This window comes from Oncorhynchus kisutch, linkage group LG2 (genome assembly GCF_002021735.2).
Source record: "Oncorhynchus kisutch isolate 150728-3 linkage group LG2, Okis_V2, whole genome shotgun sequence".
NCBI lineage: Eukaryota > Metazoa > Chordata > Actinopteri > Salmoniformes > Salmonidae > Oncorhynchus > Oncorhynchus kisutch.
In genome coordinates this window covers 20,940,973-20,956,204 of record NC_034175.2, presented here as the reverse complement: position 1 = coordinate 20,956,204, position 15,232 = coordinate 20,940,973, and the positions used below count along the sequence as shown (strand labels likewise).

General features: G+C 41.1%; 2 protein-coding genes and 1 long non-coding RNA gene across 3 annotated transcripts in view; 1 reads left to right on the top strand and 2 right to left on the bottom strand.

The window, feature by feature from the left end:
* LOC109909189 (gamma-aminobutyric acid type B receptor subunit 1-like) overlaps positions 1-4,661 on the top strand; it is a 45,335-nt gene extending 40,674 nt beyond the window's left edge. The window contains exons 22-24 of the mRNA XM_031790487.1: positions 1,197-1,325; positions 1,624-1,767; positions 2,207-4,661. Of these exons, the coding sequence (XP_031646347.1) occupies positions 1,197-1,325; positions 1,624-1,767; positions 2,207-2,497 (564 nt within the window). The 3' untranslated portion in view covers positions 2,498-4,661. The remainder of the gene's footprint in view (positions 1-1,196; positions 1,326-1,623; positions 1,768-2,206) is intronic.
* On the bottom strand, positions 824-2,262 carry LOC116353619 (uncharacterized). The gene is made up of 2 exons (XR_004203103.1): positions 2,158-2,262; positions 824-1,725 (listed from the first exon to the last, which is right to left on the bottom strand). It is a non-coding gene; the product is annotated as an uncharacterized LOC116353619 (long non-coding RNA).
* A 1,240-nt stretch (positions 4,662-5,901) lies between the features above and the next one.
* LOC109902079 (tumor necrosis factor-like) lies at positions 5,902-8,066 on the bottom strand. The gene is made up of 4 exons (XM_020498151.2): positions 7,659-8,066; positions 7,521-7,569; positions 7,233-7,292; positions 5,902-6,843 (listed from the first exon to the last, which is right to left on the bottom strand). The coding sequence occupies exons 1-4, from the start codon at positions 7,875-7,877 to the stop codon at positions 6,404-6,406; spliced, it is 768 nt and encodes a 255-aa protein (XP_020353740.1). The 5' UTR covers positions 7,878-8,066; the 3' UTR covers positions 5,902-6,403.
* Positions 8,067-15,232: the final 7,166 nt, after the last annotated feature.

Genomic DNA, 15,232 nt, shown 5'->3' with positions numbered 1-15,232 from the left:
GGTAGTGCTCTGGTTTCCGCTCTACATTTTAGGCAGTCCATTGAGCGAAGGAACTCAAAGCAACAATTAACTACTGGTAGAAAGGTAGCAGGGGCTAGGCATTGTCTCAGTGTGGACATGAGATTCAATGATTTATTAGTGCATAGTGATAACATACGGCTAAGGCTTGTTATTTCTGGTGGTAAGCATGTGCTCATAAATGTATTTTTGGAAGACATATTTTTGGCGCTAAATCAAAATGTTTGTGCTATACTTAAACAATCATTTGAATTTGATTTGAATCGGTGAAGGATCATCACCAGTAGAGGTATTTAAGCTTCACTTTAACTGATATAGCAGCGATAACATACAGCACCGTTGCACCATCTAAGTTTTGCAAACAAGTAGCCATAGCCATTCGGTAACCCTCACACAGGTGAGCAAATCCATTAAATGTCTGGTAATGTAGACTTTTGCTGGAACAAACCACTGCTCTTACACAGGCAACATTTTTTAAATAACTTTAGCTTTAGGCTGGGTTTCTATTTCGGCTCAACAATGTGCAAACATTTTAGTACTCTCTGAACAAGGATTTACATAATTGCCAGAACTTGCCCAGATTCCCATCTCAAAACAGCTTAATGAGGAACCGAAACACTTATGACTGAAAACCACCCACAGTTTTACTTCTTTTGACTGCGCATTTGCTGTGGGGCGGTTATGCAATTATGAAGTACATACAGTCATTTTTTTTTTTGCAAAGCAGAGGAAAGAACATTTAATTGATCAATCATTCATATAGCTTGATGAAATTGTTAAACACAGCTGCAGGTCCAGACAAATGGAAAGCTTAGATGTTGATTTCACCATTTTATTTAATTGTGTATATTTCATGGTGTAATACACAGAGATAAATGATACAATTCCCTACAACAATGGTGCCCCATATGAGGTCGAATCCTTTAAAATGTCAATATTTATTGTATCTGCAAAGGCCTCCTTGTTGGGAAGTAGAGAGCTTTTGGAAGGCTTGATATTGTGATAATGTGCCAGTATGGCCACTATGACTTTATAATGATGTTTTCATATGAGGAACCTCGTTGGAATGATAAGCAGCTGCCGACCGCTTTTTTAGATCTTATTTTCCTCTCTCACCTCTCTCTTGATATTTACCTCTTTGTTTCTTTCTCTCTCTCTCAATCCCCCCGTCTCTGCAGGTGTTGTGCATGATCACGGCTCCCGTCACTATGATCCTCACATCACAGCAGGATGCTTCCTTTGCCTTTGCCGCTCTGGCCATAGTGTTCTCTGTCTACATCACCCTGGTGGTGCTCTTCGTGCCCAAGGTACAGTATACTGTAAAGAACAGGGCTGTGTCCCAAACGGCACCCTATTCCCTTTATAGTGCGTTACTTTGGACCAGGGCTCTGCTCGAAAGTAGTGCACTGTATAAGGAAAAGGGTGCCATTTGGGACGTTGCCTAGGACTGAGTCATTTAGCAGCCGTGTTTAATGTACACTTGCATCAGCACTCAAAACAAAGTCTCAATACATTCTTCAATGTTAACATTTCCAAATTCACATATAGTATATGGTTCATCTCTGTCTCTCTGGCTGTGTAGAGTAAAACTCTATTCTATTCTAGATGCGCAGGCTGATTACACGTGGTGAGTGGCAGTCAGAGCAGCAGGACACGCTGAAGACGGGCTCGTCCACCAACAACAATGATGAGGAGAAGTCTCGCCAGCTGGAGAGAGAGAACCGTGAACTTCAGAAGATCATACAGGAGGTACAGTACACACTTTATGATGCACCTTAGCTGTCAACATAGAATCACAATACATCTAGATTGAAATATGTCTAATACGTATAATATACATCTGAATTATTGGAACTAGTAATCAATCATTCAGCCAATCTTTATCATACAGGTGTTACTATAATACACACTCACTTTGATACCTTAGATATCAAAGTATAATCAAAATGCATTTATTAAAATACATCTAATACGTCTAAATTATTTGACCTAGCAAACAACCAATCCATCTTTCCAATCATTCATTTTTATTATATTTTACGAAGAGATACATTTGGTTTGATTAATACATGATTAATACATTATAAATACATGTCTAATTCATGCTCAATTAATGCGTAATGAAGGATTCCTCTTTACCCATGAGTGTCCAGTATTAATAAGACCTCTTCCTCTTCCGTGCTCTCAGAAAGAGCAGAGGGTATCGGAGCTCCGCAACCAGCTGGTTGAGAGACAGGCCCTGCGCAACCGACGACGGCCCTCATCCGGCACCAACCAGAACCACAGCAACTCGTCCCCGCCCTCTTCCCAGCCAGACCCCAAGTCTCTCCTGCCCCCACCCGGTTACCCCAACCCCACGTCGGACAATCACTCCTCTTTACCGCCCTCCTTCTCCAACTCCTCCAACCTGTACCAGGCGGACAGCAAGATTAGTCGCAACCACTGTCACAACAGCCAGATCCCCCTGCTCTACAAGTGAAGGGGGTGGGGTGCTAGAAGAGCCCAGAGCGCACGGAGGAACGAACACACATGGAGGCACTGTGACTTTCACTTGTTATGGAAAAAGAGCACAAGCTACTGATATTGACAGAGTGAGTGGAGGCACACGACAACAGAGGGCTTTTCCATTCACTACAGGCTGCGGTGAGGCGAGTCACTCGGGGTAACACCAGTCTTTCTCACAGTCTATCTCACTGTGGGAACCTGAAGCACTTGTGACTAGTAATACGAGTTATTGAATAAGAGACAAGCACAGCCCAGAGTAACCCTCAGTCTACTTGTGGAGACAAAAAATGGACAGATCTCCCTTTTTCATTCCTCTTCTTTCCTCCTTCCCTCTGTTTGTTTCCTCGTTCTGTTGTGCAGATGTATCTAGGATCTCCGGGAGGACTTTGTGTACTGTGTGTGTTTGCTCCTTTTTGACTCCCGTCTCTGCCTATTTGTCTTCGGTTTGTTGAAATAGCGAAGCACATGGTAATTGATTAATATTGTTATTACATAATGTATGATATGTTATGTCATGGATTCAATGTTGTGCCCTATATTTAGTTCCCAGTGGATTCAATTGACTGGATTTCATATCAAAACGCCATCGAAACTCAAAGTGTAAAGTCATCCTAACTGAAGGTGAATTACCAACATCATTGCCATATACAGTAGAGGGTTTTGGAATGGACAAACCCTCCTTTTGGGACAATAGCAAGATTTTTGTGGATGTTTTGCTGTATACCTATTCAAGTACAGCTTTGTATCTTCAATCACATGTTTGCTGTTGTATCCGCTTGAATAGATGAAAGCCATTTGATAAGAAAACGGTGTCATGTGATATGTAACCTAATCCGTTTTCTATGTACCATCCTTTTGAACGTTTTCAATTGGACTTGAATGGATATGTTCCCGACATTTAGAATTTTCTTTGTCAATTAAAGTTTTTCCTTAAAGACAATCTGAATATAAATGTAAATGTACATGCCTGCCACCCGTTGGTCTTATATTTGACGTTTCTTCCGAATTTCCCCTCCCCGATTTTAGCTTTGTACAATCACGTCTGTGAACGTGACGACGAAGAATATATGTAACGGTTTTGTAAAGGATTCTGACATGCGTCTACGACAGTTAATATATACGTGCAATCCCATTCATTAGCAATTTGTCGTCAAAATGTATGAAGCAATGATATAACACAGCTTTGTCGGTAAGTAACGTACGAGACGTTACTTTTCCAAATAGGGTGATCTCATGTTGCACTATAGTTCCAAACAAAGTTTCAGGTCGGGATTGTGTTGCCGTTCTAATAACATACTGTAGCTCAGGGTATAGGAAAGTGAGATACACAACTTCTCCATAGGAAGTTATTGGATGAAATAGTCCATATGTATTAACTGTACATGGAGGACATTGGGTAATATTGTAATATATGTATGCCGAAGATTATTTAGAGAAATATACTCTTGCACATGTATGAATATACACTGAGTGTACAACACATTAGGAACACCTTCGTAATATTGAGTTGCAGCCCCTTTCTTTTTACCCTCAGAACTGCCTCAATTGGCCGGGAAATGGCCGTACAAGGTGTCGAAAGCGTTCCACAGGGATGCTGGCCCATGTTGACGCCAATGCTTCTCACAGTTGTGTCAAGTTGGCTGGATGTCCTTTGAGCGGCGGACAATTCTTTATTACACACGGGGAAACTGTGGTGAAAAATCCAGAGCGTTGCAGTTCTTGACACACTCAAACCGGTGCGCCTGGCACCTACTACCATACCCTGTTCAAAGGCTCTTCAGTCTTTTGTCTTGCCCAATCACCCTCTGACTGGCTCACATACACAGTCCATGTCTCAGTTGTCTCAAGGCTTAAAAATCCTCCTATAACCCGTCTCCTCCCCTTCATCTACACTGATTGAAGTGGATTTAACAGGTGACATCAATAAGGGATCATAGCTGTCACCTGGATTCACCTGGTCAGTCTGTCATGGAAAGAGCAGGTGTTCCTAATGTTTTGTACATGCATTGTATATAACTGGATTTGAAGATATTTGTATACACTATATTTACAATTTTAAATGTTGATACAATATCAGATTATATGCATTCAAATATATGTATAATCATAGTTAAATAAACCCATTGTTTTTCACTGAATGTATGTGTATCGTGTTATGTGTCAATTGGACTAATAAGGAACAGAATTGAATTTCTGAAATGTGACAAAACACTTCATTATAGGTTGAATAGGCATTTTATGACAGACAATATGTGGTATCATAACCATGTCCAAAGGGACAAGCATGTCACGCACAGCTGTTTTAACCACTAGATGTCACCATCAGTTAATGACACCCAAGGGATTCTGTTGTTTATTCATTTAGAATCTACATTCAAATTGAACGATAGCCCTCCCAGGATCAAAAGTCATTTCAGTCCCGTACAATCTGCTTCCACTTCATAATTGATTGACCTATTAACCAATGGGGATTGGTGTCATTTCTTATCAGAAGGCAATATGAACTCAAAGATTGAGATCGTAATATGAGCTGAAAGTGAAAGGGAGACATACATGTTACACAACAGCCAGCTGCAAAGGGTCATGGTAAATGACAACCTCATCTTGGAACAATATATATTTTTTACCTTTATTTAACTAGGCAAGTCAGTTAAGAACAAATTCTTATTTACAATAACGGCCTACCCCGGGCCAAACCCAAGACGACGCTGAGCCAATTGTGCGCCGCCCTATGGAACTCCCAATCACAGCCGGATGTGATACAGCCTGAGGATGTTTGTGGGACAAACACATTTTCTCATGCACAACTAGTATTTCAGCTCAGATGTTCACAGCCCGCCACCCATCCACCTGGCTGAAAACCTACGATGCTTTCGAGGAGGAGGAGGAATAAGGTCAGTGGGGGGAATCCCCAGACATGGCTTAAGGCAGATGTGGGCCCTCTCACTTGAGACAGCAGGAAATAAATAAGGGAATTTCCCTTGTTTTGGTCTGACATCATTGGGGATGCACGTTGTATTACAATTTCTGGTGCAAGCTGCTCAAGAACAGATGTAGGGCTTTAATTCAATCTGTATCGATGAAGTTGAGCGTTATGGAGTGATTGAAATGTAAAGGCAATGTTCCCACGTTAGTGGAGACAGCATTCACGGTGAACGCTGCACATGTGGGCTCAATCTGAAACGACCTTTACATTTCTATCGCGGAGTCTGTAACGCTTAAACTTTACAGAATGAATAGAGCCCTTAGTTTTAATGTACTGCTAAAGTCAAAACCTATTTACCCTCAACCACATAAGACAGTTGGATATGTCCAGACCCGCCCGGCCCCGCCCCCCTCCAAACTGCGTAATTAAATACAATCAAACTTTGAGTCTCCTAAAGTTGAGAACATTTGGAATTTATTACAGTTGATTAAAGCACTCTGAATAGGTGACAAATAAAATACACACAATCACATTTAAATAGACATAGTACATCAATACATTAAATAAAATAACTTAATAGTGTAGCAATGTATTCTGATAGGCCTAGTATAGGCTACTGCTAGATGTGAATCAAGATAACTTCTACTACAGTACTCAGTAGCCTACTGTATTTTCATATAAATAGTATAAAATCAAATAAAAAGTAAGTTACTATAAAAAAACCAAAGTCATAATATTATTTGGTGCAAAATCTACAATACAGAGAATGGACAATCATCATGTAAGGACAAACAATAATCATTTCTTAAACTTTTTCAGTTGACAAAATAACCATTAAGATTAGACCTATCTCCTTTGAGATTGCTCAGTTACCATAAAATTGCAACACTAAAATAAGAGTTTTAACATAAAACTTTTATAACAAATATTCACCTCTGGCCTGCCTCTCTCTCATCATAGTGCAAACACACCAAAGAAGTTCTTGCCCTGCTCTGGCTCCACGTCGGTCAGTCGATTGGTCTCAGTCCACAGTTTGTCCCCTTCATTCAGCTGAAACACTGCACTAAGGTAAACTGCATTATACCAACCTTCGCCAATATTGGACTCAGCATTACCGTAGTTTTGTTGACAAACTGACCGTACCCCGCTAAGTAGATTACCATTATCCCCGATGGAGTCCGAATAGCGCCAAATAACGTGACTCAGAGGAGTGGTACGCTCGCCCGGGCCATTGCACTTGACCCTAAACGAAGCCTGGCTGTAAACGAAGAAGAGCCCAGTGTGTGGGATGAGGATTTGGTTCCCTTGTAGCTTGAACCCGCCCTGGGAAAAGGCCTGGCCGACATCCTTTCTCCACTGCACTGTGTCAGTGGTAAGATTAGGATTGTATTCACCTGGCATTAGAGGGAAGAAAGGCCCATTGTTACAACTTTGAGGCCCCAGGGTCCAGCAGGTTTGTTCTTACAAAGCTCTTGTCAATTTACTCTGGAGGCAACAAGAGACAAGCTAATGATTAACCAACTTCCTTGCTTCCTTGTGTTGTGCTTTAATTTTTGTCAATGGAAATGTTTTTTAAAAATCCCAGGGCTTCCCCAATATAAATACTTACTAACCCACTAGACACTGTTTTAAACCTTAAACCTTATTTTTGAATGGGGATGTTTAAAAAGAATCCCCTAGCTTCTACAATGGAAAGACACTAAGACATACTAGCCCACTAGACATGTTTTAACCTTCAACAGACACAGTCCAGGCTGGCTGCATAAGGTTATAGGTCACTCACCCTCTAAATGGATGGCTGCTTTTGCATTGCTGGCAATCTGCTTCAATGTATTGTGGGTATCTGAGGGAGAGAAAAATATTAGTCCCGAATAACACCAGCAAAAGCCATGACGTTACCTACAACTGTAACCTTTAATTAAACGTTACCTACAACTGTAACCTTTAATTAAACGTTACCTACAACTGTAACCTTTAATTAAACGTTACCTACAACTGTAACCTTTAATTAAAGCAATTGCAGTGAGAAGAGATTCAACGAAAAAGGGGCATCTGTCAAACAAATAATCACCTTTTGCACCAATGAATATCTCCAGCTGAGGCTCCATTCCGTCCTGCATCTGTGAGAGAAACCAAGAGGATGTTAGTTGATTGTACGGTTCTCCATTTCAGAAATGTGGTAAATATTGGCCCCATTGGAGTTCCTTACCGTTGCCAGTCTTCCATGCTGACACCAGGCAAAGAGCAGGGCTGCTGCCGCACATAAAGCTGCTATTAAGAGAACGCCACACAGCCTCCATAGCCAACCTCTGGAGGCCTTTCTCTCAGCGACAGCTGTCACTGTTGTCTTGTACACAGGGCCACTGTCCACAAGGCTATTTTCAAGGCCCCTCTCCATGTCGCCAGTTGTCATCGCATACCCCTCCATACTTCTGTTGAATGAGGTTCAAACTCTTGACTCTTGGCTCTTGGTGGCAGTGGAAAAGTCTAGCAACTGAATAATTGCTTTGAATATCTCCTAAATATCTTCTTTGTTTTTACAGAGTTGTAGCTTGATAGGTGTCCTGTGTTTTGCTCGTTTGTTAGAATGGACTTCTGACAGAAGCCCTGTCGTTTTTATGCTCGGCCTGCTACTAGCACAAAAGGGGAAACTCCAGTGATGTCACCCAGTGAGTGACATAGCAGACATAGCAGAGTAGCAGCAGACTGTGGAGAGATGGTTATGGTTCAAAGTAAAATAAAATCCACAGAACAGCTCTGCCAAACTGGGATTCCAATGGGTAGGTGTGGTTGCAGGATAGGGTTAAGACAAAACAGGACGTTCAACTTGAAAGTTAATTCCTTGTGCAACAGTGTAGTTTTTCTATTTAGTAACCAGAATGTACAGTAACTTCTCAGCTATATACTGAAACTGCATTTACATAAAACAAGGAATTCTCAATAAGTCGCATGTGTATTTATTGTGTAATTACACAATGCAGGTGAATACCATTAAACTCCATGGTATCTTTGCTACTTAATGTAAAGTGTAGCAAAGCCACTTTTGACTTGAACTTTAGTTAGTGATTTTTATTCAGTCTTATACACCAGCTGTTTGTCTGGTAATAGTCATACATTTAAAATAGTAAACAATTATGATATTTATTGATTACATAGAACTTGCTGCACTGAAGTTGTTAATAACTGGATGTAAAATTAATACTTCTACACCTACACAATCACAATACATTCGAAGCTACACAAGGACAGGCTCAGGAGAAACAAAAGACTGTTGTAAATATCCCTCTTTTTTTGTTTCAGAACTGGTTTCGTACATAACCCTTTCCAAACCCCCAAACAGGTTTTTGACTTCTCTTTATTGACCCAATCTGGCTTCCGTATTTCGCTGCCCTCCCTGACTGGTTGTGCGAGTTTGGAGCATAACCCGGTTTATTTGTGGGATTTCCATCACCCATACACTACCTGAACTGAGTTTTATTTGCATATTGTTTCGTCATCTAATTTCTGTTTCTGTTAGTGATAAACAAGCACTGTATACCTTCAAAACATGGTTAAAACTATCATTTGGATAAAATATATGGAACAGCATCATAGCTCTGTCTATGAATTTGAGAGTGGTTATACTTAAGTTTGAATTCTCTGTTGTTTCTCACTTTCTTTTTTATTCCTTTTTTTTGGTCAAGTGTATTGAGGCTTTTGTTAAATGCACTTGAAATAAACTGTGATTTGATGATTTACATTTCCCCAGTCCTTGGCTGTCTACCAAAACAAGTAACTGGGGTGACCAGACCGAGCCGCAGACTGCAGCTTCAATGTAGTGTATAGGGCCAATGTATCACCGCTGGTAAAGGTAGTTTGGAGCCCTGTCACGTAACACTGTTTTACATGCACTGTGTCACTGTTTCCTTATGTATTCTTACGTGCAAATACAAGCACTATAGGTATGACCATGAGGGAAGCTAGGAGTATTGTCACAGTGTTTTATGTATTGTCATTCAGTCGTAATACCTGAGAACTGTTGCGTTGGTATAAAGGGTCGGGAGACAGGAGTACCACAAATAAATACACACGCGCACAATGATTAACACACTGGACGAGACCCGCAATCATCTACGCAATCCACAAGGGCATGAAAGCCAAAACACACAGTACAGGTACTCACATGCACCAATGGACATTGTAACAATAACCAACCCCCCAATGGAAACCAATATATACAAATACTAATCAGTGGGAATAGGGGACAGGTGGGTATGATGAAAGTTCCAGAGGGATCCGTGACAAGAACTGAGATCTCACCTCTGATTCATCTCTCATGTTAGTGTGTAGCAATGTTTCCAAGACTATGACTACCTGCAAATACACGCCAACCGCAATATCTAGGAAAGAGCAGGGAAGCATTAGGTAATACTTCAGGGGTCATCTGAAATATAATACAGGAACCTCTCATACTGAATTCTATTGAGGAAAGAAAGAGACCTTTTGATTGTGAGGAACACAAGTATTGTGATAAAGAGAGGAAACATCTACCTGAGACTTCATATCTCGATGCCCTTCCCTCTGCCCTATTAGCAATACCTTCACCTCAATCCTTCCACCCCTCTCTGTAGCAGGGCCGTGGTCCAACCCTTCCTCTCTCTGAAGTTTCAACATTACCCACCACTATCTCTGGCCCTCAAATACTTTGTGGTGGCAGGTAGGCTAGCAGTTAAGAGTGTTGGACCAATAAAAGAAAGGTTGTTGGTTTGAATCCCCGAGCAGACTAGGTGATACATCTGGTGATGTGCCCTTGAGCATGGCACTTAATGTCAGTTGCTCTTCATGAGCATGTATGCTAAATGACTAAAATATAAAAAGCCTCCCATCCCCCTTTAAGTAATGATGTAATTGGCCCTACTTTGGATTCACCTATCTGTGACTGAAAGCTGGGTCTCCTGCCAGAACAGTGTATTAGCCTAACTAGGTATTGGCTTGGGGTCTCATCAGTTTAGGTCTCATCAGGACTCATGACATGGACCTTGATCACAGAACCAACTGGATATTTCATGTCCATCCAAGTTACCTCAGGGATTACTTCTAGGAACAGAGAAGCAGGCTTTTTCTTACTATTCGATCTGTTTATGTACTAAGATGGTAGTGATACATATCCTTAGGGACGTCAGAGGGGTGATTCATTCTGTTTCCTCTCCCATTGGCTGAAAGAGCATTTGATAACAAAATTGTTATCATTGTTATCAACATTCTGAAAACATTTTTATTGTTAAATGCAGATTGTCTCATGAGGTAAGCAGAAGGAAAATAAATTGTGGCACACACACTCATATTCCAACATACTGTACAATGTCACCTTGTTGTGTACAGAAACAGTCAAACACACTGGCTAGTAGTTACACTATAACTACTTTACTGTGCTATGATAGGCAGGGTAAGGCAGGGTAAGTTGTGCTACTCTGTGATAATCTGTCAGGAAGTCTGTGTATAGGTGTATAGGAGTCAGGCACAGGACAGCAGATATGAGTAAATAAACATATTTTACTCAACATATAATAAATGCAATACAAAAACAGAGCCCACAATAACGGACCTTCCTACATAGAAACAATCACTCACAAACAAACAGGGGAACAGAGGGTTAAATAATGAACAGGTAATTGGGGAATTGAAACCAGGTGTGTAAGACAAAGACAAAACAAATGGAAAATGAAAAGTGGATGGCGATGGCTAGAAGGCCAGTGACGTCGACCGCAGAATGCCGCCCGAACAAGGAGAGGGACCGACTTCGGTGGAAGTCGTGACAGTATCTAATTTTTAACAAGCTGTTACGGAAAGCCAAATAAAAAAATATATTATATAAAAATTGACATTCTTTATTTAAATCTAATATTTTTTCTCAATGATTCTGGTTAGTTTTCTACTCAAAATGTGCTAAAACTACATCAAAACATCAGGAAAGGCGCCAGAGTATGCATGCCTTCCCATCCATTGAAATCCATTTTCACCCCAATTCCGTGATATCCAATTGGTAGTTACAGTCTTGTCCCATTGCTGCAACCCCTGTACGGACTCGGGAGAGGCGAAGGTCGAGAGCCATGCGTCATTTGTTGCATTGAGTGGATTTCATATTTTGCACATGCATATTGTCTAAGCATGTTGTGTGGGTAAGCCTGGGGTAAAATGTACACAACTCTATGTGTCTACATATTTTGGAGCTCGCATACGTTGAACTGAACAAATCTAGCTAGCAAGCAAAAACAACCTGACAAATGAACACCATACTCCACCTCAAACTATTTTCCAAGATGGATTTCTAAGAAAAACTTGGTCAAATTCAGAGAGGGAGACCAACATCTGCGGTCTTCTGCATCAGATGAAGAGACAAAGTCTTCAGATTGGGGCAAAGAAACGATGCTGATGGCCTCTGGATATGATACCTGGCTGTCAAGGAATCAACCGGCTTTCTGCTGTTGGTCTATGGGGAGATTTTCAGCTAAACTGAGGCACTCCTTTGTGTTCTGCAGAATAAAATAAATGAAAATGGGGTTCTGCTGCGCATGTATCAGGGAAACAAGGAAAGTTGTGGATGCCCAGGAACAAGAGTTTGACACTTTCTATGATCGGTTTGAGGAGAAATGCACCACACTTGGCCTGACAGACACAGCAAACCAGAGCAGACAGCCGATGAAAGGAGAGGAATGTTTTACAACATTTTGGACAATATCAGTATTCAAATGAAAGCCAGGTTTGATCATTTTGTCATCCTTGGCCCTCATGCCAATCGAGACTGAGAGCCTTTTCAAACTCCAAAAGAATAAAGAAGACTTCTACAATATTGTCACTGAGAGGTTTACCCTGAAGGACAGACGAATGGACTTCCTTTACAAGTAAAGGTAGGCTGAAATGCATTTTCCTTAGCAATTTGCAGGTTAGTCTACTGTTAAATGAACATGAAAACAGACCACATCCCTTTGACGCATTTGATTTATCAAGCAATTACGTTTTGATTAGACACATTCTTCAGTTATTTCGATTGTTGATATGGACATTTCGTGAGAACCTTATTTATTATATATATATGTGTAATAATATTTCACATAATATGATTATGTATTTGTGTTTGTTGCACGCGCCAGGCACAGTGCATTGGAAGAATTGTAAATCCATTACGAAAGGCTATGGGGTTTGCATTGCAAACTACTCGGACGAAATGTGTCCATATATTTTAGTGTCATCTATTGGTTGTAACCGTGGACGCTACATCGGTCTATGGACGAGCTGAGTTGAGCAGTGTGTCATTTTGTCGGATGATATGAAATATGCCGCCATCAGAGGCTATCACTTGTGTGTCTTGGTTACATTTGGTATTTACATTTGTCAATTTAGCCTATGTCCCTCTGGTTGTTGGAGCCATCTGTTGTTTAGTGGACTTGGCCTTCATCTAGGTTTATTTGTGAGTTAATCTGGCTTTGATAATAGCCAGTGCCTACCCAGCCACTGACCTCACCGCACATCACTATCCTGTGTCTCATGGCCCTCACATGACTGAAGGACAGGCTCATCTTCTGTATTTGTCATGTGGTTCATTCATATGATCTGTTTGTAGATAAATTAATTTCAACTACTCGGAATGTAACTGTACTTTAGGATGAACTGAAAAGCAGGAAGTAGGTCCTGAAAACAGGAGTCGAAAGAAAAAATGCTCAGGAAGGAAACCACAACAGTAAGGAAGTGATAATCAACTATAGCTTATTTCTCACGAAAGAAGGAGCAAATATCCCTGTATTGCAGATCAGCAAGGACATCACTTTGTTTCACCACCAAACCTGATTGAAATGATTACATCAATCAGGAGGGATGGAGGTAGATTCAGTTCATTTCAGACGATGGTGAGTATGGTCCCGTGCTTTAGGACATGAAAGGAGAGCTTTCCTAAAGGGAATGTTTTGAATGTTGTCAGAACGTCCTGTAGAAAATGTTTTCATACAGATCAGTAAGGGACTTAAAGACCATTGTAGTGGCAGTAGTCCAGACAGAAGATGGCAAGTGCCTGGATTAGGGCCTGTGCTGCTTCCTGTGTGAGGTAAAGTCATACTCTACTAATGCCGTAGAGCATGAACTTGCAGGAGCGAGTGACTGCAATGATGTTTACAGAGAACGACAGGGTGTTATCCAAGGTCACGCCAAGGTTCTTTGCATCCTGAGCGGGGGACACCATGAAGTTGTCAACCGTGATGGAGAGGCCCTGTAGCGGCCAGGCCTTCCCCGGGAGGAAGAGCAACTCCGTCTTGATGAGGTTGAGCTTGAGGTGGTGGGCTGACATCCAAGCTGAGATATCTGCCAGGCAGAGATGTGTGTCGACACCTGGGTGTCAGAAGGGGAAGAAAAATAGTTGAGTATCATCTACATAGCAGCGATGGGGTAAAATCACTGGGAAAGCCAGCCAGAAAATAATTAACATATTACAACCGATCTTTTGTGATAATTGTGTTGTTTGCTCTGTAACCTGTCAGGTTATATACTTTGCTACCGTGATATACAGTGCATTTGGAAAGTATTCAACACCCATGACTTTTTCTACATGTTACAACCTTATTCTAAAATGGATTAAATCGTTTTTTTTACCTCATCAATCTACACACAATACCCCATAATGACAAAGCATAAACAGTTTTTTCAAAAATGTTGCAAATGTATTACAAATAACAAACTGAAATATCACATTTACATAAGTATTCAGACCCTTTACTCAGTACTTTGTTGAAGCACCTTTGGCAGAGATTACTGCCTCGAGTCTTCTTGTGTATGACGCTACAAGCTTGGTTTCATCAGACCAGAGAATCTTATTTCTCATGGTCTGAGAGTCCTTTTAGTGCCTTTTGGCAAACTCCAAACTCCATGTGCCTTTTACTGAGGAGTGGCTTCCATCTGGCCACACAAGGCCTGATTGGTGGAGTGCTGCAGAGATGGTTGTCCTTCTGGAAGGTTCTCTCATTTCCAAAGAGGGTCTCTCGAGCTCTGTCAGAGTGACCAAAGGCCCTTCTCCCCCGATTGCTCAGTTTGGCCGGGCGACCATCTCTAGGAAGAGTCTTGGTGGTTCCAAACTTCTTCCATTTAAGAATGATGAGGACACTGTGCTCTTGGGGACCTTCAATGCTACAGACATTTTTTGGTACCCTCCCCTGTGCCTCGACAAAATCTTGTCTCTGAACTCTGCAGACAATTCCTTCAACCTCGTCAACTGTGGGACCTTATATAGACAGGTATGTGCCATTCCATATCATGTCCAATCAATTGAATTTACCACAGGTGGACTCCAAGTTGTAGAAACATCTCAAGGATGATCAATGGAAACAGGATGCACCTGAGGTCAATTTCGAGTCCCATAGCAAAGGATCTGAATACTTATGTAAATAAGTTCTGTTTTTAATTTTTAATAAATGTGCAAAAATGTCTATAAACCTGTTTTTTCTTTGTCATTATGGGGTGTTGTGTGTAGATTGATGTGGAAAACAATTAATTTAATAGATTTTAGACTAACGTGGAAAAATGGAAGGGGTCTGAATACTTTCCGAATGCACTGTATAGGCCTAAGGCCGAGACAAAAAGAAGAAACAGTGGCAGAATAAATTCAACCACACCTTTGTTTTAATCACAAAACCAGAGAACAACCTCTGTCCGGTGATGTCCAGAAAGCATATGACGTGGCTGTCCATGGTTCTGATTTCTGCGTGTACGTGTGTGTGTGTTCGTGCAAGTAGAAAAAACATGTTGACACCCTACTTGTAG

What these genes read in the sequence shown, in the direction of transcription:
- LOC109902079 (XM_020498151.2), bottom strand. Translation starts at nt 7,877, where the DNA reads ATGGAGGGGTATGCGATGACAACTGGCGACATGGAGAGGGGCCTTGAA. An exon ending in AGCATGGAAGACTGGCAACG is followed by an intron (nt 7,570 to 7,658) that starts GTAAGGAACTCC and finishes TTTCTCTCACAG; the next exon opens with ATGCAGGACGGAATGGAGCC. An exon ending in AGCAGCCATCCATTTAGAGG is followed by an intron (nt 6,844 to 7,232) that starts GTGAGTGACCTA and finishes CTCTAATGCCAG; the next exon opens with GTGAATACAATCCTAATCTT.